Source organism: Talpa europaea (assembly GCF_964194135.1).
Source record: "Talpa europaea genome assembly, chromosome: 3".
NCBI lineage: Eukaryota > Metazoa > Chordata > Mammalia > Eulipotyphla > Talpidae > Talpa > Talpa europaea.
Window position 1 is genome coordinate 137,786,428 of NC_140069.1, and position 21,623 is coordinate 137,808,050.

At 41.6% G+C, this 21,623-nt stretch overlaps 1 protein-coding gene across 1 annotated transcript in view; it reads left to right on the top strand.

The window, feature by feature from the left end:
- EXOC4 (exocyst complex component 4) overlaps window positions 1–18,591 on the top strand; it is a gene marked incomplete at both ends in the record, with an annotated part of 653,799 nt that extends 635,208 nt beyond the window's left edge. The window contains one exon of the mRNA XM_084230488.1: window positions 18,354–18,591. Within this exon, the coding sequence (XP_084086614.1) occupies window positions 18,354–18,591 (238 nt within the window). The remainder of the gene's footprint in view (window positions 1–18,353) is intronic.
- Between the last annotated feature and the right edge of the window lie 3,032 nt (window positions 18,592–21,623).

The following is a 21,623-nucleotide window of genomic DNA, read 5'->3' on the forward strand; positions in this document are numbered from 1 at the left end:
GCCAGATACATGTGTTTACATAGAGCTTTGCAGTTTGCGTTGGACTGTCACAAACATGATGTGAGTGGGTCTCTGGATTGTGAGTGAACATTATGTCTCTCCAAACTTGATGCTGGGGATAAACTATCTTCTCATGGCCCAATCAGAGTATTCCTGGAATGATCTGGGAAAGGTGGGACAGGATAGTGTAATATGGGCAGAATTCAAGCGGGATGTTATCAACCAGCCAGGCAACCACAGGTAGGAGTCTGGGTTGTGAGGATGACACATCTGTCAAGCACCTGATACATAGTTAAGTGTTAAATAATTGCTCCCCTTAACAAAAATATCAATATAATCATTAGTGAATTTTTGGCTCTATCAAATTGCACGGAATTGGTCTCAATTGTAACCAATTTTTCCAGAGGTTGTCCGTGATTAACTGTCATAACTTTTTCTTAAGAACAATCTATGGAGGGAGAGTTCAGAGGCACTGAAGATGTTGGGGCATCACAGAACCTGCAAGTGTATAGAGCTGTGAGAAGGGACTTGAGTACATTTCAGGGGCATCTCATGGAAATGTCCCCATATCTGTCATCCGTTTACAGAACCTTTTCTGCAAATAGCCCAGGTTCTGTTGAGCTACAGCAGACTAAGGCATGTAGCTCAACATGCCTTAGATGTCTGACTAAGGCATCGGTCTTCAGGGCAGCATCGCTGTGAACAGAGGCCAGGGTTCTCGTTGATGAAATTAGCATTTTGTAGTAATAGCTTAATCGAGATAAAATTGACAGAAACAGAAACTCTTTTAAAGAATGAAGTTCATTGGATGTTTTTGATATAGAAACAGTTGTGCAGCCATCATCACCATCATCACTGGCTAATTTTAGAATATTTTATCACCCCGAAAGAGAAGCTTTGTATCCATTAGCAGTCACTGCCTATCACCTCTCTCCTCCCCGCTCCAATTCCTGGCAACTACTAATTGACTTTCTGTTTCTAGATTTCTGAATATATCATATAAAGTGAATCATACATCTTGGGGTCTTTTGTGTCTGGCTTCTTTAGTTAGCATAATGTTTTCAGGGTTCATGAAATTAGCATTTGCCTTAATGTTAGGGTATGAGACTGAGTTAAAAATATGGACCCTGGCCCCCCACTCTTAACACCTGGTGTATTGCTTGCTTCTTTTCTGTTCCTTTTTTTGGAGGAGGAGGAAGAAGGTAATTTTTTACTGAAGTATAGCATCATGTAGTAAACTATACAAATCTTAACTATACAGCATGAGTATACTTTACATCATGAACACACCCAGATAAAAATATAGATTATTAGGATCACCCAGTAGCCTCCACATGCCTCGTCATGACTCCCAACACAGGTATTTCCTGATTTGGGTTCATTTTAATTTTCAGAGTTGGTTTCCCTGCAAACCCACCAGTAGCACGTGGCCCCCTAGCCAGGACCACCTTATTCTGATTCAGAACAGGCTTTTCTCCAGCATCCCTCCCCCAGCACTTCCTTCATTCCCCTTGATTCCCACGAGAAACCAAGCAGCGCTAGGCACTCCAGAGCCCCTGGCGTGTGCTCTGTGTTCTGGCTGTGCTGGACCAAGCAGCCCAGGCCTGGTGCTTCCTCCTCACCTTGGTCCTCAGCTCACCTTCGCACACCAGGGCTCTCTCTGCAAGGCCACTGCAGGGAACAGCCCAGGGGATGGGGAAAGTCACTCTCCCTCAGGTACGGGTGGCCGCCAGCACTGAACGCCAGACATCAGTCTCTTGAGAGGAAACTCATTTAATCGCTGAGGCAGCCCTAGTGCCCCTGGTGTCAGCCAGTCCTGCCGTCCAGCTCACCTCATGTCCTGCACCGGCCTTTACCCTGACTGGAAGGACAAAGACACTCCTGTCTGAAACTCCAAGTGTTAGCCTTTCCTCAGAAACAGAAGTCATTTCTTCAAGAAATTAAGATTTCATTTCAAATTCACTTTCTGGTCGCACAGGCACATGGACCAATGGAACCGAATAGAAAACCCAGAAATAAACCCACAGATCTATGGTCAACTAATCTTTGACAAAGGAGCAAAGAATATGCACTGGAGCAAAGAAAGTTTGTTCAATAAATGGTGCTGGGAAAACTGGGTCGCTACATGCAAAAGAATGAAGCTTAACCACTACCTCACACCATGCACAAAAACCAACTCAAAATGGATTAAAGAACTAGACATAAGACCTGAAACCATAAAATATATAGAAGGAAATATAGGCGAAACACTGCATGACATGCACCTCAAAGACATCTTTACAGATATATCACCCAAAGCAGTGATAGTGAAGGCAAAGATAAACAGCTGGGACTACATCAAGTTAAAGAGCATCTGCACAGCAAAAGAGACAATAACTAAAACAAAGAGAAACCCCACTGACTGGGAGAAAATTTTTGTACCCAACACTAACGATAAAGGACTGATCACAAAAATCTACAAAGAACTGATGAGACTCAACAAAAACAAAGAAAATAATCCAGTCAAAAAATGGGCAGAAGAGCTAAAAAGAAACTTCTCCAAAGAGGAAATACAAATGGCCACCAGGCATATGAAAAAATGTTCAATGTCACTTGCTATCAGGGAAATGCAAATCAAAACTACAATGAGATACCATCTTACACCAGTGAGAATGGCACACATTAAAAAAACTAGCAACAACAAATGTTGGCGAGGATGTGGAGAGAAAGGAACTCTCCTGCACTGCTGGTGGGAGTGCAAACTGGTCCAACCACTGTGGAAAGCTGTGTAGAGATGCCTCAACCTACTAAAGATAGAGCTTCCATATGATCCAGCAATTCCACTCCTAGGTATTTACCCAAAGGACACAAACAGTAATTCTAAAGAGCACCTGCACCCCTATGTTTATAGCAGCACCGTTTACAAAAGCTAAGCTTTGGAAACAACCCAAATGCCCACAAATAGATGACTGGATCAAGAAGATGTGGTACATATACACCATGGAATATTACTCAGCAATCAAAAAAGATAAACACATGCAATTTGCAGCAACATGGATGACGCTGGAAGGGATCATGCTCAGTGAAATAAGCCAGAAAGAAAAAGAAAAATACTGGATGGTCTCACTCATAGCAGGAATCTAGAAAACCTAAATAAGGGACCAGGGAAAAGAATAACTATAAGAAAGAAAAAAATCAAAATCAACAAACAACTATGAACCAGAGACACACTTTGGGGGGGGGGTGGCGGGGAAAGGTGGGATTGGGGTCAAAATACAGGGGTTGCAATTGTATGGGGAATATAAAAATAAAAAAATTTTTAAAAAGTTCACTTTCTGGTCTTTGAAAAACTCGAGTGTTATGTGGTCCAGAGATAGGTTAGCACTAGCATTTAAATCAAGGCAATAAGCATGCTCTAAGACCACTGCCCTTTTGGCAGATTTTTTCAAATCTGATGCTTTTTTCTAAAAAAAGAATCTAAATTGCTATATATAGTTCTCCATCAAAGGCCCTTTTCTTTATAAAGAGACCTAGAGGAAGGACACTGTCTAGCAGTCAAAGTTGTTCTTTTCATATAGAAAAGGCCAATTTAAAACATTTGCCATTCTGTCCCTCGGGGCCTGATTTTCTCTGCTGACTCTGAGTGCATTTTCCTATGGCTAGCGTTATCCTATAACAGCTCGTTTCCCTCCAGACACTGCCCACCCTCCCCACCAAACACTCAGTTCCTGTTTCTAAACTAAGAATCTTTTGTAAGTTCTTGCTCTATTATGTTGCTGAGTTACCAGTGTCCCCAGAAGCTCCCGTTACTAGAATAGAGAATCAGACCGGGGTTTGAATCAGTGTCAGCCACATGAAGCCTTGCCACCTTTTTCTTCAACCTTCTCTTCATCTGCCAAATTAAGGTCTTCAAGCCAATTGTGTGTGGTTGAAAAGAGATTAAAGGAGATAGTTATTGTACTCCTCTTAATTTATACTTTTACATATAATTTCTTGACCTTGAACAGAAAGCAGTGTTATTCCACCAACAAACAGGTTTGTACAGAAGCAACAATGAAAAAGGCAGTTTGGAAAGTGCAGACTCATGGCAAGACACAGGTGAACTTCCCCAAATCAAAGGCCAGCAATCCCCTTCCATAGCCCTTGGCACCTCCTTTAAAGGGTGGGAGGCAACAGCTTCCTCCAGACATCCTTCCTCCAACATCTTCCTGGCCACGATGCAAGGCATGTTGGGTCTTGTAGTTCGCTGACTGTGAACACATGAATTCTCTGCTAGTCTTCCAACCTCATTTAAATAGTGTTTCTGTGTATTAGTATTCACAAATTACATGCATTTCACCAGACCAGTGGAGGCGTTAGGGACAGCGATAGCTTTTGGTAAAAGGTGTCCCATGTGCCCTTATGTTCATACTCCAGCCTGCGCTCTCCTCTCCGCCTTGTCTCATCAGCTGGGTGGTTGGAATAGCCGCACTCAGGCTGGTGGTGACCCAAATGAACGGTATTAGAGCTGAGAGATGAACCTTTTTCTGCTGAGACGCCAGTGCACTTTCTCTCTCTTGAGATTGATCTTGTTCAGCTACAAGCTTGGGAACATGGAGTTGTGAGAAAACTTAGAAGCTTGATACAACCTGATAAAGGAGCAGTTGAGCAAGCCCAGGAAAAGCTGGAGAGGCCTTTCTAAAACTCAGCTGGTGTCACATCTGACTTCCTTCCAAAATCCCATCTTCAGAGTCCTCCTATCAGCCAGAGCGCTGGTTTCCAAATGCCAGAGTATCAGCTGAAACTGACCTGGCCTCATCTATGGAAACATTAGAAAAATAATGACCATGTAGTAAGTTTGTGTTTCTCATAAAGTAAAGTATATAACTTTGGGTTCTGACATTATTTCCTGTCCATTTGAACAATGTTCAGATGTCTCTTTTATTAGCTCTTGATAATAATAAAAATCCAGTGTTTTAACTGCCCAGGCAAAATGAAAGGTTAACAACTCAGTCATTTTCACCTTCTGGCCCCTTCCACTCACCTATGAAGACCAAAGTCTCTAACATGACACACAGGGTCTGTGAAGGTCTGGCTTCAGTTGATCTTGCTGGCCTCCTTCCCCTACCACCCCCAACTCTCCTGGCACTGGAGTGAGGAATAAGCTCCTTGTCATTCCCCCAAACATCATTTTCTTCCTACTTTTCCTGCCTACTTTGCATATTCCATTTCCTTTGCTTCTACAATCATTCCCTTGTGTTTGCCTCATCATTAATGCCTCCTCCAAAAAGCCTTCCTTGACTGCTCCAAGAAGCCTACAGCCCTTCCTGTTTGTGGTCTTAGAGAACCTCCTTCATACCGTTCCTTGCTTCTGTCACAGCGGACTCAGCCAGAGCAGGCACTGTTTTTACTTGTGTCTGTGGTCACCATCCTACTATATACTGCCTGGTGCATAATTGATGCTTGAATATTTGCTGAACAAATAAAGAATCTTGAAAGATGCTATACTACATAAGCACCGAGAATGCTACTGAAAGTCATAAGACAGTCTTTGTCATCAAAAAGCCTGCATCCTGGGAGAAGCCAATAAATATATATTATGGTACGTTCATGCAGTTGAATCCTGTGCAGCCATTAAGGGAGAGGAGACTGGTCGATGTGTACGGAAATGGAACCACATGTAAGATATATTGTTAAGTGGAAAGAGCAAGGCATTGAAGAACATGTAGCTATCATTGTTCTTTAAATATACACATGTGTGCACACACACTCTCCCATGCATGCACACATATACACACAGCTCAGCTTGTCTTGGAAGGATATCCTGGAAACTATTAACAGTGATTCCCTCCAAGGTGGGAGGCTGAGACAGGAGTATGACAGGCATTGCCTCATATTTTTTTTGAACCTTTTATTTTGCTTTTATTTAATATTTGCTCTTATGTGTTAGTGCCTGGCACTGGTCTAAGCACTTTATATACAGTACCTGGTTTAATCCTTCTAACAACCTATGAGGTGGGTAGGTATAAATCTATAAAGAGGTATTCCTTTTTATAGATTTAAAAAATGTAACTATTCCAAGTCCACGCAGTTAAGAAGTAAATACCCTTCTCTGTATCACCAGCTCTAAAAAACAGAACAGATATGACTCCTGTCATTCATGTTACATGGACTCCTTGTGCAGCAATTGATAGAGAAGGGAGAAATTGTTCAGGATATGGATTTTACTCGTCTTGAAGATTGTTAAGCTTTGCATGTACAAGCCCAGAGCCAAAAAGAACTCAGTATGTTCAAGAGACATTGAGTACCTCAGTTTGACGTCAGTGGAATGTTAATGGGAGAGCGAAGTGGGAGAAAGCCAGAGTAGCACCCAAGTCTTTTACGGTCTTGGATGTCAGTATTAGAAGTTTGAACTTGACCCTATTAGCACTAGTGAACCCACTACTTATTTTGCTTTGCTTTGCTTTTTACATCAATTGTGATATGATCCAATTAGAACAAGAAAAGATCTTGCCAGGAGGAGTGAGTGATTGCGAGAGATACAGTTAATAGACAATTATAATAATCCAATGAGAAATGACTAGGGGTTTGAGATTTGAAAGAAATTAATATAAAAGCTGTTATATAAATAGACCTAGTGATGATCAGGCAGAAGAAATGGAGACCAAAGAGCCAAAAGTGATACTGAGATTTTGAGGTTTTACAAACTACAGTTCTGGTAAGCAAATTTGGAAGTTCAGAAGGCCACCTGATAAAGGCATCTATTATAGTAGAAATGTCTGGAAACCAGAGGAAATGAAGCTTTGGTCAGTTGAGAGACCAGATCTTGAGAGCGAGCATGTCAAGTACAAATAAGACTTAAGGAAACAATGAGATAGGACAAAGGACCAGTGCCTGGCTAGGTGGATGTCTGCTTGGGGTAGACAGAATGGGAGCCAATAAAGAAATCCATGGAATGGAGGGAGCTGGAAGAGAATCTAAATAACATGGCTCAAAGAGAGGTGAGTTTAGGATGGAAAATTGTCAGGAGAAAGGAAACTAAGCAAAGGTCATTGAGTTTGTCCACTGGGATGTTATGCCTTTTGGGTAGAGTTTCATAGACAAAATGAACCTTTGGAAGGGTAGATGTTGACTACAAGTGATTTGTTCAAAAAAAATTTAACAGTGAAAGAGAGAGAGAAAAGAGGAGAGAGGAGACAGAGGATCTCATGAAAGGTCTGAGGTTTGGTGTTTGGCTTTGTCTTCTTTTTCCCAAAACATGAGAAACATAATGATGTTTGAAGACAGACATCAAAGAAACAATGAAAAGGATAGTTGCTCAAAATAAAAGTTTAAAAAAAGCTCTAGGGTGTTAAAGGCATTGGAAGGAGCTGTGATCAAAGGCATAGGGTTAATCTTAGAAAAAAAGAGACAAGAAGCCCTTCTTCTGAATCAAGTGAGAAGGATTAATAAAGAACCACTTCAGGGGCCTCCCCTGGTGGCACAGGCATTTGAGCGCAGCACTGTGAAGCTGTCCGCAGCCTCTGCAGTGCGGGTTCAATCCCGGCCGGCAGGCGAGGGTCCCACGTGGTGCGGCAGACCTCTCCTGTCTCGCCCGCTGCTCTCCTCAGCATTTGTATTTCGTCAGTCTGCCTGTTCTGTTCCCCGCTCTGTCTCTGGTGAATCCTCTCACCCTCCCATGCATCTGGCCTGTACCCTGGTTCTTGTATAAATAAATAAATAAATCTTTAAAAAAAAATAAAACCACTTCAGCATGGAGAATATGACATGCTTCCCAAAGATGAAGATGCAAAAATATAATATCTAAGAGACTGGTACATACACCATTCAGTAAAACGTAGCTATGTGATTATACATGGCAGGTGTCCCACTCTGTCATTTGATTTAATCCTCAGATTAACCAGTGACTGAACTACCATTTATCTTATTGTATAAATGAAGAAACTGAAATTCAGACAGCTAAGAAATTTCTAAGGTCGTACACATTCAATGGAAGATAATAGAATTCACATCTAATTCCGTCAGAGAATGAAGGAAAAGCTGAGACTTGAAGATCATGAACCAAAAATAGAGCCCTTCCCTATGTGTCCTCCTCTCGCTCATTTGCCATCAGTTACCCCAATTACAGGGGGGTGTTCCACATCACAGTTACATCAGAATACACCTCTGTCTTTCTCACAGAGCAACTATTATATTCATAGTTAGTTCTTCACCTCCCAGTGTCAGAACATCATAGACCTCTTTCTACACTGTACTCTCATGAGATTTACCAACTGTGGGCTCTTTCATTAATTCATTTCTTTTGATTTATTCATTTTCCACTAGATACCCTATTTGCAGTCCAACTCTGAATCCAACCCTCCTGTATTCCAGGGTGGAGGGGGTGGGCAGACATACGTTTATGTAATACTTTTACAAAACTTACTCTATTCCAGCCACTATTCTTAGTCATTTGATCCTTACACAACTCCTTATTTCTGTTTCCTTTGTCAAATGAAGAAAAGAAGGCACAGAGAGATTAATAAATTTCCCCTAAGATCATACAAACAGTAAAAGGAAGAACTAGTATTTGAACCCATATCACTGGCTCCCAAGTTTGCATCTTAACCACTATCCTATGCTGTGTCTCTAGCTTCATACATGCAGATACTTACAAAAAAAATGTTAAAATATATAGAAAATATATATATATTTTTAGAAGTGAGTACTAAAATTTAGAAAAGTAAAGCCTAGTGAGAGAACAAAGCTGGAAGGTGCTGCAGGTTTCACTTCAGATCAGGTAGTCAAGGGAAAACCTCACTTATTGATAGGCTGACATTTGAGCAAAAATTGGACTGAATTGCGTTTAATCTTCTATTTTCCTCCAACCTTCTGTCCCTTTAATCCCATTTGATGCTCTTTTCTGATTTTCTTTCAATTGGCTTCTAGTATAAAGCAATTCAGAAGTATGAAGTGCAACAGAGGCAGGGATTATCGTCAGCTCCTGTCCTCTCTGGTCTTGATTTTTTTACAGAAAGTAAGAAAATGCTCTGGTTCCATGCCCTGCCTCCACCCACACAACACCTCCTTGGACCACATTTAGCGCTGCTGGTCTAAGGTTTCTCCCAACTATTAAATATAAGAGGTCAGAATTTCTTCCAGACAAATTCCCCTGGGTTTTCCCCATATGAAATTCATTTTATTATTCACTCTCCATAATTCTAAATTCTCTGGAAGCTTTTATATTCTCTTTCTTGTTGCTCTTCATGGCCCTTCCCTGCTTAGTAACCTGTGCCCTTTCACCATCTCCATATGTCCTTGCACATTAATTAAGGTATTAAGTGAGATCAGTTATAAGCCGGTGGCCTCAGCAATCACTGGATTCTTTCTCTTCCATATTTGTTGATTTTCCTTCATCATTATCCTTTGTTTGTTTTTCAGACTGTGTCCTATCAGGGGTAACCATTCAGAATAAATTCATTTTGCTACTTGTCTTTTTGTAGAGGCATTGTGTAAAATGGTTCACTGACACTTGCGTGTATTTATCAGCCACCATGGTCCTGTCATCCACCAAACTCACAAAGCTATCTAAGGCTATCCATCACGTTTGTCACAGTAGTTGGGTCTTTAATTAAACCCTGCTGGATAGTGTACAAATTTCCATTAGCTTCTTCCAATTTTGTCATCTATTTTTCTCCCTTCTGCATCACATGTTCTTTAATCTCAGGTGGCCCCTTTTGTAGCTTTGATCTATTTAGGTTTTCTGTCTTTCATAAATAACCTGAGGGCTTAGTAAATGTACTCTGGAGTGTTTACCATTGAGACCTACTGATTTGCATGTGTTCACACTTTTCAAATAATCCACTGATTTGTTGTTTCCTCTGCCAAAACCATTTTTCTTTCTGGACCTTTAGTCCTAGGAGATGTGGCCTTTTGTCTCAACAAAGTAGAGATCCCCCCTCTAACAATATTTAGAAGTAAACTAGTGTTCCTAAACAGAAAGTCAGGAACCTGGGTTTGGAGACTTGACCAGCTGATGAAGATGAAGAACAATCTTGGTATCTTTAGCCCCCACAACAGTGATAATGGCTTGCAGTGAAATAGCCATTAAAGCTCACCCATTCCTTCTCTTAACACACTTATAAGGTAACTGACCAGGGGCAGAGTCAACAGCCAAAGGATGACACTAGCTGCCGCCTACCACCTTGGCCTCATTGGCATAATGTAGTAATGGGCACGTTCTCCCTTCAAAACTATGCAGTTTGTGTGTGTCTCCCCTAACCTTTCTCCCCAAATACTTTGAGGAAAGAAAAGGCTCTTCCTATTATACAGACCAAGATCCAATACCTCTACCCTTTGCTTCTCCATCCCATCACTAACCATGATGGTCACTGCGAGACCGAACTTGGAATTCTATACTTTGTCTCTGTCATTCCACCTCCTTCTCTCCTTCCCCATGTACCAAAGGACAGGAGCAGAATGGGCAGGCCAGCAGGCAGCCCCAGATTTTACTTTTTTTAAAAGATTTATTTATTTATGCATACAAGAGCTGGGATATAGGCCAGAGGTGCGGAAGGTGAGATGATTCACCAGAGACAGAGTGGGGAACAGAACAGGCGAATTGACTGAAATACACTGCTGAGGGGAGCAGTGGGCAAGACAGGAGAGGTCTGTTGTGCCATGTGGGTCACCTCCCTGGCTGGGCAGAGGGATCGAACTCGTGCTGTACTACAGTGGCTGCAGGTAGCTTCACAGTGCTGTGACTTAACCCCTTGTGCCACTAGGCAGGTCCCCCAGATTTTACTTTAAATGTAAACATTTGCCTAGTGCCTTAGATACATTTGATCTGGGCCTGGATTGTATTTAAAAATATATAGCTAGATAAAAGGAGCTGCTTAAAGCCAAGGACTGTAATTTTCTACATTATGGTAGATTTAAAATATTATTAGAGTCTTCAGCATTAGTAATAATAATAGGTTTTTCTTTGAAGAAATCTTTTCTATTATTTATTGAAAAGTTCATCATTCCACTTCATAGCTTAAGACTGAAACAGCCATACTGCCTCTAAATTATTTTTATTCAGCATTTTTCAGCAATTTTTTCCCAGGCTGTTAATCTGAGAAATAGATATATCCAGATAATAACCAGTATAAGGATCTTGTGCTAATTGGTAAACAATATGTACTTTGAGGTCACCAGTGTGTATAATACTATGTCTTTTTATTAACCTATGATATTAGATAAATTACTTCTTGAAATTGAAAAGACTCTCTAAAGTGATATTCAATAAATAATTTTTATAAATTGGAAAGACTCTTTAAAGTGATATTCAGCACAGCATAGCTCTCCTTAACCTGAACTCACCTTTTGATAATCAAAAAAACATTTACAGGAGTAGGAGACAAACACAATTATGAAAGTAAAATGAAGGGCCTAAATAAAAAATCACAGAACAAGAGGGTAATTCTATTCACTCTTTCATATTTCATTATTTGATAACATCAGAAGATGAATCCATCAGAATTGCTTTGGCAAGTGCAAACAGAAATGTGCCTGATCAATATTTATTAAAACCTTCAAAATGGGAGTAGGAGTTGAGCAGACTTCTTAATGGACTGAATAATTATTCATACAAATGGAGTTTGGCCGAAGGCAGTGCCAAACCAAAGAGACACAGTTTTAATTGTGCTGAATTTAAAATGCAGATCGTCCTCTGGCCCTGTTGTAGAAAACTTAATTTAAAAAAATTATCTGATGTAGCAAGGAATGACACATGAATCCTAAGTTGTTGAGGAGGAAATTTCAGCAAGAGATTCTTATAAATGTAGAGCACATTGCAAAGGTGGGGGGCAGAGTTTCTAGCTAAAGGAATAGAAAGGAATTTTCATCCCATTTCAGTGACTGTAACTGAGCTTGGGAGAAGGTCATCATCTCAACAGTGATGGGTCTCAGAGGAAGTCCTTTGTTTTCAGTAGTTGTATTTTCTGAGGAGAAATACAGCCAAGGTTCTGGCTGCTGCTATCAAGAATAATCAGGCTATGTCCATGAGAGGAATGGGCATAGCCGACTTTCACTTTTTTAAAAAATATTTATTTATGTATTTATTTATGCATACGAGAACTGGGGTACAGGCCAGAGGTGTGGGGGAAGGGTGAGAGGATTCACCAGAGATAAGAGTGTGGAATAGATCAGGCAGATCTACTGAAATACACTGCTGAGGGGAGCAGCGGGCGAGTCAGGAGAAGTCTGCTGCGCCATGTGGGTCAGCTCCCTGGCCGGGGATCGAACTCTTGCTGCAGTGGCTGTGGACAGCTTCATAGTGCTGTGTCTTAACCCCTTGCGCCACCAGAGAGGCCCTGACTTTTGCTTTTAATGTTTCCTCAGGAAAGACACTCCCCCATTCACCCGTAGTGTCAAAACATGGTGGTTATGAAACCAGGTCAGTAGGGAACTACCCTGTAAGCATACCATGGATGAGTGGTGGTGTATATGCCACTTTATGTAAAGAAAATTCAGGGAGTTCACCCTTCAGAGAAGGCCCTGCAGGCTTTGCTGCCAGGGGCTCCCAAGTTCTCATCTCCTGTTGAACATCTTTCTGCCCCCACCAGCTGAAGGAATTTTGGCGTTGTCCTTTTTCTTTTTTCTTAATTTATGAACATTTATTGACACAAACCATGTGCCAAGCTGTATACACACTTAAATGTTTAAATATGACAACAATTATTTGGAGAAGGTATTGATAACCTGATTTTATCAATGAACAAACCAAACATGTAACTGGTAAAGTTTAAAAAAAGTCTCCTTAAATTTGATCCATCAATCTCCTTTCTAGACAGCACTGTCTTCTGGAGTGTCCTGGTTGGAGCAAAAATCTGTCCTATCCCTTTTTGGGAGTGTTAAAAAAGGATCCCAGTAGAAAACATAAACCTAATTCTGCCTCTAACTTTCTGAAAATTATTTAATGTCTGTCTACCTTAGTTTCCTCATTCCTGAAGTGAAAATAACTTTAACTGTTTCAAATTAGAATTTTCAATCATGTCGGTAATAAACCCTATGCTCTTTCAAGGGGAAGACAAATGACAGCAATTATGCTATATTTTTAAATAAACTAATTTACTCTTCTGACACATGGGGTTACCATCCATTTTATTATAGTCTGGAAAGTTCATTGGAGCTAAGTTACACTTGTTCAGAATGTCTTTAGAGCAATCACTTCTGCATCTTGCCTACCATGGCTTGAGGAAAATCAGCCTCTGCTAATCCTGATGAAAGCCACTGATTTTAAGAGACCAGCAAAGGGTGCTGTAAATGTGTTAAAATGTAAAAATGCCAGCACGTAAATAGCATCTGCTATAACCTCTTTGTTTTTCATCCAGAAAGCAGAAGGCCAAGGACTAGTAACATTTGTCCAAGGTCACACATCTAGTTAAGGGCAGGCAGTGAAAGACTTAACCAGACTTTGAGTTAAGTTGATCTCTTGAATATTTACTTCTCTAAGTCTTTCTGCTGTAACTCCCTCTCTGTTATTTATGGGATGATTATCAGGTTTGTGAATTATTGAGTTCCTTTCTTTTCTCTCTTTATATTTACTTGCTTACTATCACCTACACCATTAAAGTGAACCAAGAAAACAGGAGTCAAATGTTTTACCTGACTGTTTAGTGACCCACCTGCTGCTGGGTTCTAATAGATGTGTTCAAAATACCCCAGCTTTTGAATAAAAAAGAATTTTGGGAGCTCTAGACAATAATAAGTTAATTCAAGTAAAAGTTTCTCCTTCGAAACTTACATTTAAGAAGTCAGCTTCAGCTCCTAATTCTTTTGTTGCCATTAATACTGTCTTTATCTCAGGAAGGACTAGATGAGAAAGTCTTTTAAATGAATTTGTTTAATTATTTCCCTTCCTCAAGGAGGTAAAAAAATCAAAAGGGCGGCCAACTTTTGAAAAGAAAGGTCACTTATCCCTTACATTTAGAGCGATAAAAAGAGAGAACTAAGCAGAGGTAGCAAATTGTAAAAGCCTCAGAATTTTCCTGTAATTCATGAATGTCAAATTTCTAACATGATTCCATTATTTGGTCTAGCACACTGAACTTCTAGGTTCAAGCCAGCATTAGTAAACAGTACTGCAAAGTACATGAATTATTTTTGAGCTGCTATAATATTGGCTCATTCCATTACGGTGGAAGGCAGAGAGCTGTGTTAGTTTGTGAATTTTCTTTAATCCATATTTCCTAAAACATGGCAAAAGTGAGCAAGCTATACAGGGATTCTTTAATTCGTACTTTAGCTTTTCACAATTTCAAATATTTCTAATTATGTTGCTTGGAAGTGAGTACAGTATCCAAAGTCTTTTCCTTTTACCTCTTTCCTTTTGCATGTAGACAAATCATTCGCCCTCTGTAGCTCAGTTTGCTCTTCTGTAAGATGGGAATGATTACACCGCCTCCTTCAGAGGGTTGACTATATTAACACGTACAAGTTAGGCATTCTTAGCAACAGCACTATAGCCAAGACATATTCCAAAGCCAGCATGAGATGTAAGTGTTATCTCTGGAAAATACAGTTTCCATTCAGGGATCTAGGACTCTGGACCCCACCTGTACCCCCAAAGGCAGGTGGAAGGGAAAACTTTCCCCAGGACTCCATACAGTCCCCCCACCAGGGCCTACTTTTCATCCCCACACCAAATTTCATGACTCACCTGGAGGTACAGAACAGAGAATGGTTATGGGGTGGGAAGAGTTGGTTTTCATGGGACTTTCTTCCCTCAGGCTTACAATGGAGAGAACAGAAACTGTCTCTGGTAGCTTTTAGCACATCTTGCTTGTTGTCAACAAAAATTTATGTGGAGGATTTCAAAAAGATAAAAGCATCAACAATTTGCGCATATATACAGGCGTACCTGCATCATTTAAAAACCAGTAAGTCAGTAAAAATTGTTCAACCTCATGTAAATTAAAAGAATATGAGGAGATAAGCTCTGACATGTTACTGATAGGAAGATAAATTGATACAGCTTTTTAAAGAAAGCAATCTGGCAACATTGCGCAAGTCCTAAACAACATACTTATATTTTCACTAATTTTCCTTTTGGAAGGCTATCCCCAAGAAAGAAAGTTTCTATAATTGGAGACAAGCAAAGTGTCCCCTTGTGTTTCAACCTAAATGTTTCAATTCTAAGAAAGAAATTGGTGGAATGCTACAAAGGGGAACAAAACTCAAAAGAAGTGCCAAGAAGCTTGTCTCTTGAGAAATCATATGAGTAATCTTTTTTTTGACTTAATCTTTCTGTCCATATATTCCATATATCATGTGTATTTTCTAAGCAAAGAAAGAAAAAATTAACATTTGAAAATGCTGAAAAGTTCTGACCGGCTCACCAAATGCCCTTCACATCCTTACTGGTACAAATGTTTCCAGGTGGAATCAGTGGCGGGGAAAAGGTGACAGTGCAATATCATTACAATAAAGTAAGAAGGAAGATACACAGGGAAGAGCAGTCTGTTGATAAGAAAACAGGAGGACACGTGAAAATAAGCTGATGGCACCAGAGTCCACTGTGAACATGGACACGAGACCAGTCCATGTGGTGCTGCACCCCACACTTCCTACCACTGCACCCACTTCCTCTCCACTCATGACACTGCTGCCCAAAGGCATCTATCCAGCCAAGGGAGAAAGGAACCACCTCCTCCCAGAACATTCTACCCATCCGGGTGATATGGAACTCTGATCTCCAGAATAGGATATTTGGTCCACACCTACCGGTTGGCCCGACTGTAATGGGCTGTGAAAAGCCTTGCTCTACAAGTCATGAGTGGGGACATGTCTAAATGAAATGTGTGCTCGCCAGCTCCATGCAGGCAGCAGGGTGCTCTCTAATGTAGGACGTGTTGCCCGGGAAGCTATGGCTGCTGTTTTAATGCATGATGATAAAGATCAAGCTTTCCTTTTTCTAGGGTCTCAAAAAGTGCTGGTAAATTATTTATCCTGTTGAGTCACATGATTTCATTTCAGTATGTCAGTGTTTATTGTGGAGGCTCATTCTAATTGTTATAGCTCAGGGCCTTGTTCTCCTCTCTCCTGAGGGTACTTTGTAACCCCCTCCTCTACCTCCAAATAGAACTGTTGCTCTGCTAATTTAGTATAGTCTTAGCTACTGTGTACTGTTCTGAAAGATGGATGAATTTCATTCTGTCTTTAAATATTTATGTTTCTTTATGATCTAATATATCATCATGGTTATGGGGAATGTTTCTCCCCCTTATAAAAAATACACCATCAGTTAACTGTCAATTTTGTTTAATGACTCAGCTTTGCAACTCTGGGGCACTGTTCATCAGAGGCACTTGAGGACTCTTTTAGTCTCTCCGTTCACTTCAGAATGTCATTCTGTGAGCCACAAAGGTCTGCGTCGTACGGAGGACGTTGAAACCTTAAGGACTTAAGTGGCATGCCCTTTATCATTCTCACGCTGGAGGATCTCAGGCTAGAAATCCTGCCATCTTTGTTTAGTCATTTGCTCCCAGCATGGAACAACAGTCTCTGCAGAAAATCAGCCAGTACTCCTGGAAATAATTCATCAGATTTTTCAAAAGAAATCCAATTTCTTCTGGTCTGATGAGTTCAGTGCTGCTTCTTAAGATAAATGAAGAAAATATCAACATCATAATAGAAAGAAACTCAATTCTTCCAGTTTAATCTCAGTGAAAAGCATTACAACCCACTTATTGCTGCTCTCTTCTTCCCTGGTGCTCTTAAGCCTTTGGTTCAAAGAGCTAAGAACCGCTGTGTAACTGTTCCCATGTCAGACCCTGGGTTAGAGCTCTGGCTGGTTCAGAACCTTTGGGAATCACAATATCTGGAAGTGGGCCTCAGGAGTCCATGTCAGAGCTCCGCGGGCATGCCACACCTTGCAAAGTCTCTTCAGCTAGCTTTCTAGCTAAAAAGAATCATGAACCCCAAATTCTTCTTCCACTTGGTTAACCTAGGTTTATCTTGGTGTTCTTCCTGAGCAATTTTAAAGATGATTTCTTAGGTAATTCCCTAAATAGGCAGCTTTCTCCCCTATCCATGTATCTGTGAAGCAGAATTAGATGATGGAGACCTTGTTTCTCAAATCAGGGGCTAGTGTCAGGGAGGAAGCCCTAGTGTATTAGGGAGCTGGTGAAGCCATTTAAAAAAAATATATAGGAGGCATCTTCTTATAGCCTCAAGTTTTTCTTCAAAGCAGTATTTTAAAATTGCAACATTTATTATTCTTTTTTCTGTGTCTGTGAAAAAAAGTATTGGGGGCCTCCCTGGTGGTGCAAGGGGTTAAGACACAGCCTGTGAAGCTGTCCGCGGCCTCTGCAGCATGAGTTCGATCCCCAGCCGGCCAGGGAGCTACCCACATGGTGCAGCAGACCTCTCCTGTCTCGCCCGCTGCTCCCCTCAGCAGTGTATTTCAGTCAGTCTGCCTGTTCTGTTCCCCCCTCTGTCTCTGGTGAATCCTCTCATCCCCCACACCTCTGGCCTGTACCCCAGCTCCTGTATGCACAAAAAAATAAATCTTTGTAAAAAAAAGAGTATCGGGTCTGGAGTTACACACCTGCTTCACTTCCGGCACAGCCACTCACTATCTTTGCGACACTGGGACATCCTCTTAACTTCTCCCTGCTGCAGGTTCCCTGCCCAAGAAATGGGAGCAATAGCCCCTAGGAGTGGAGAGGCTGACATATGGAAGTTAACTTCGTCTACAGAAATATAATCATCATTTCACTGCTTCTCATTGCCTTTCTTCCTTCTCTCTGAGCTATTGGAGACAAAGAGCTGTGTTTTGTCACCATATACTACTATTCTTGTTATTATGTTATGATTAATGCATCATTATTATATTTCTAATAGTACTTAATGTTTATGGAGCATGGAGAATTGTACCAGGCACCATACTAAGTGTTTCCTATGGATTAATTAGTTCTCCCAATAACCCCAAAAAGTACGCGCTATTAATCCTGTATTATGGAGCTTCCAGTGAGTGAGTGAATGGATGGGACAAAACTGTTGGCAGTGCCTCTGTGAGTATTTCTCTCACTTTGGATTCTGTCCCTCAGCTTCTCCTTCTTTGGCTCTCTTGAGATGAATGCAAAATTAGGAGAAAATGTTGCATGAACTGAGACATTGAAGACGTGAGCTTGCCTGGGTCTTCATACAGACTTGTCCTCATGAAAAGAGTCCTAGTGAACTCCAAGAGGACACCGATCATGTATGACTTGCCCTCCATGATATTCGTGGGGCCCATGAGCAAGATCTAGGGATCAGCAAAGCCCTATTGCATAAGCTAAGTCATTCATAAGCAGCCTGTTCGTCACCACTAAAGCCACATCCATTGCTAACGAGGAGACCATGAGCAGTGTTTTCTGTTGCTTTCTCAGGCAGTACTACGAGATGTTGTACAACACGGCCGATGAGCTCTTGAACCTGGTGGTGGACCAGGGCGTGAAGTACACGGAGCTGGAGTACATCCATGCCCTGACCTTGCTGCACCGCAGTCAGACGGGGGTGGGAGACCAGACCACCCAGAACATGAGGCTGCAGCGGCTCAAGGAGATCATCTGTGAGCAGGCTGCCATCAAGCAAGCCACCAAGGATAAGAAAATCACCACGGTTTAATGGGGTGCACTTGCTGGGAAGCGGTGGGTGGAAAGTGGCTATTTTTGTTTTGTTAATCACACTCCTTTCTTTGACCTGTTTGGTATATTTTACACTGATTTAGTTTTCTCTGCATTGATACATTAGTGGAGAGAAGCTGTAAGGATTTTTTTTTCTCTGTAGTTTTGGCTTTTCATATCTATTCTAAAGGGAGTTTTTAGTACAGAAGGTTTTAGTTTGGCATCTACTTTAACATAGTCTATGCCAAAGGGATGATGGGAGGGCGGGATGGGGATGTTATGTCAAGTTATTCGACTGACAAATGAATGCATGCATTACTAACACTTTCTTCCTTGTCCAGCAATCTCTGGAAAGTAAACTGCTAGCCAAGTTTTAGTCCCAAACTAAAATCACAACTACGTAAACAGTAAGATTTGTATTCTCTTGGCCTTGTGGGTTACAATTCAATGAAATAAATGTATGTGCACTGCTTTCTGTATAGCCAAGCTCAAAGCAATGGCTTCTCCACCGGCTGGAGTTTTCAACAACTTCCCCTAACCAAAACAGGGCCTCTTGAGGACCAGGGGGATGAGGCCGCTTATCTCAATCCTGGAAGAGGTTTACCTGCAGTAGCTTGTACACAAAGTACAGGTTGGTTTATTCCCTTTTTGTTATTTCCGCTGTATCTCAGCCAACAGCCAGCAAATGAATGACAAAAATGGGAGCATGAAAGATGACTCAACCCTCTTCTTGAATTCTCCCCCTCGACTCTCCGAGGTAAAATGATGGTAGAGAACTTTTAACTGCATCTGAAACATTGGACATGAGTGAGTCTTAGATGCTCCCTTATGTCCTTATGATCCCCTGGGTCTGTCTCACCTTAGAAAGCAGCCCTGGTCTGCTCAGCTGAATGCAAGGATGATGGGTCAGCCATGCCATTCCTCCTAAGTGAGCCCACCCAGGAGTCCCTCCCTCTGCAGTGCTCTCATGGTGTGGGTGCTCCACTCCTACTCCACCGGATCTTACCACTCTCTCCCGGTTCCCAAGCACTCTTGCTGCCCATGGTTGATATGTCACAGGAGGAAACAACATACTGATGTGGACACACCTTGAAAATATTTGGGAAAGAGAGCAGGAAGGCCTTTGGCCCCACATGGTCATACCTCACGCTATGAAGGTCCAAAATTATATATGTTTGTACAACTTTGGTCTTGGTGGAAAAGAGCAGAAAATTAAAATGTTTTGAGAAGCTTAAATGTTGTGTCTTGATTTTGTTTTGTTTTGTATTCTTTATTTAGAAAATATCCCCTAAGGGCCAAGTATGTGCCACATGCTACTAGGCATAGGGGCAGGTACGGAACAATAAAGGACAGTCTTATCTACCTTCAAGACAAAGCATGAGAACTGGACTCCAAACCAAAATCCCAACAGATGTACACTCAGGGCTGAGTTAGAAATCAGGCCACGCAGAGGGGGAGCTGTGAAGGGAATCAGCAAAAAGCTGGAGGGTGGTCTTCCAGGGAGTTCTGGAAGGAATGTTGTAAAGTTTTGTGGCTTTAGGTGCCTGATTAGGAAGAAGTTGAATGTACTCCAAACAAGGAAACAACCAAGGAAAATCATAGGCACCAGCATTGGAAGTTGCCTCCAAGAAGTGGAGGAGAGAGGAAGGAGATGTGGAGCCATCAGAGCTGATCACTTGGGTTTGAAAGCCTCCTCCTAGTAGGCATGGCCTCCCAGCACAGCTCCCTCTCTCCTTCCTGTCCACTCCAGGCCAAGACCTCTGGAGCATTGACAGTGATGCCAGAAGAGGTAGGGGTGAGACTGGAGAGTGACTTGGGTGTTGAGTTGGATGTAGACAGGGACAGCCTCAGTCAGGAACAATGAGGACTGGTAGGAAAATGACAGATGAGCTACTTCTGGGGCAGCATTCAGCATTCTAGAATCTCTATATTGCTTACAATAATGATAGGCTTGAAAAATGTCAATTCTGCACCAAAAAAGCAGTCTAGGATGCTTTGTCCACAACATTTAGACTTAAACTTCTTTGTAGATGGTCTGTCCATCTTTACTCTTCAATATCAAGAATAGCCAAGGACACATTCAGTGCTTGTTGAAAAGTTGCAGGCAGAGAAGTCCTGTCCACCTCAAAACCTACTTTCACTTGGGACACATGAAGATTTCTACTGTTGTGAGCTGCTATGGTTCTTCTTTAAGATACCGTGTGAGACTGCCTTGTGCTGTTCACAACCACAAGCAGAAAGTACTGGAAAGAGTCAGGGGAGCGAAGGACAGGGCCCAGCATTTTTCACCATGAAGACTACTCCCTAAACATGCTGTTAAAGCTAAAAAAGGCCAACAAAATAGGCCTCCCCAGAAAGGACACTGAAAACAAAACAAAACATTGTCTCATTTTTCTACCACGGAACAGACAGGGTGGACAAGAGTGGACTTCTATTGACAGCAGTAGGCCCTGTGCCTTGGAGAAAGCTCTTAAGGAAACCACCTGAGGGGAACGGCAGACCTGACCGTGAGGAAGGACGACTGTGAGGAGAGTCCAACTAGCCGGGCACCAGAGAGTTAGCTCCACAAGCAATAGCACAGGGACAAAATAGGCCTCTTCATCACTGTCATCTACACCACTTAACATATCAGCCCATTTGATCCTCAAAGCAGCCATGTTAGAGATACTCTTTCTGCCTTCATTCCCAAGGGAGCAGCAAATACTGAAGAAGACCTTCCCTGCTCAGTCTCCCTTAGGAAAAATGCCTTGAAAAGCAGTACCATAATCAAAGGATGGGTCCCAACTCTTGGTAGATGTTGGCAAATTGTGTCCTCAGAATCGCTGACAGTGGCTGCTGCTTCTACAGTCTTTTGTTGTTTGTGATAACCTTTTCACCTGTCACCCCACCTCTTAATTTAATAAACTACTTTTTGGCTATGGTGCCATTCACCCTAAGAGTTTCGTTTATGTCTGTGCCATTAATATAATTTCTTTCCGGGAATTTCATCCTCATGCAATGTCTTTATTCCTACCTCACAATGATATTGATATT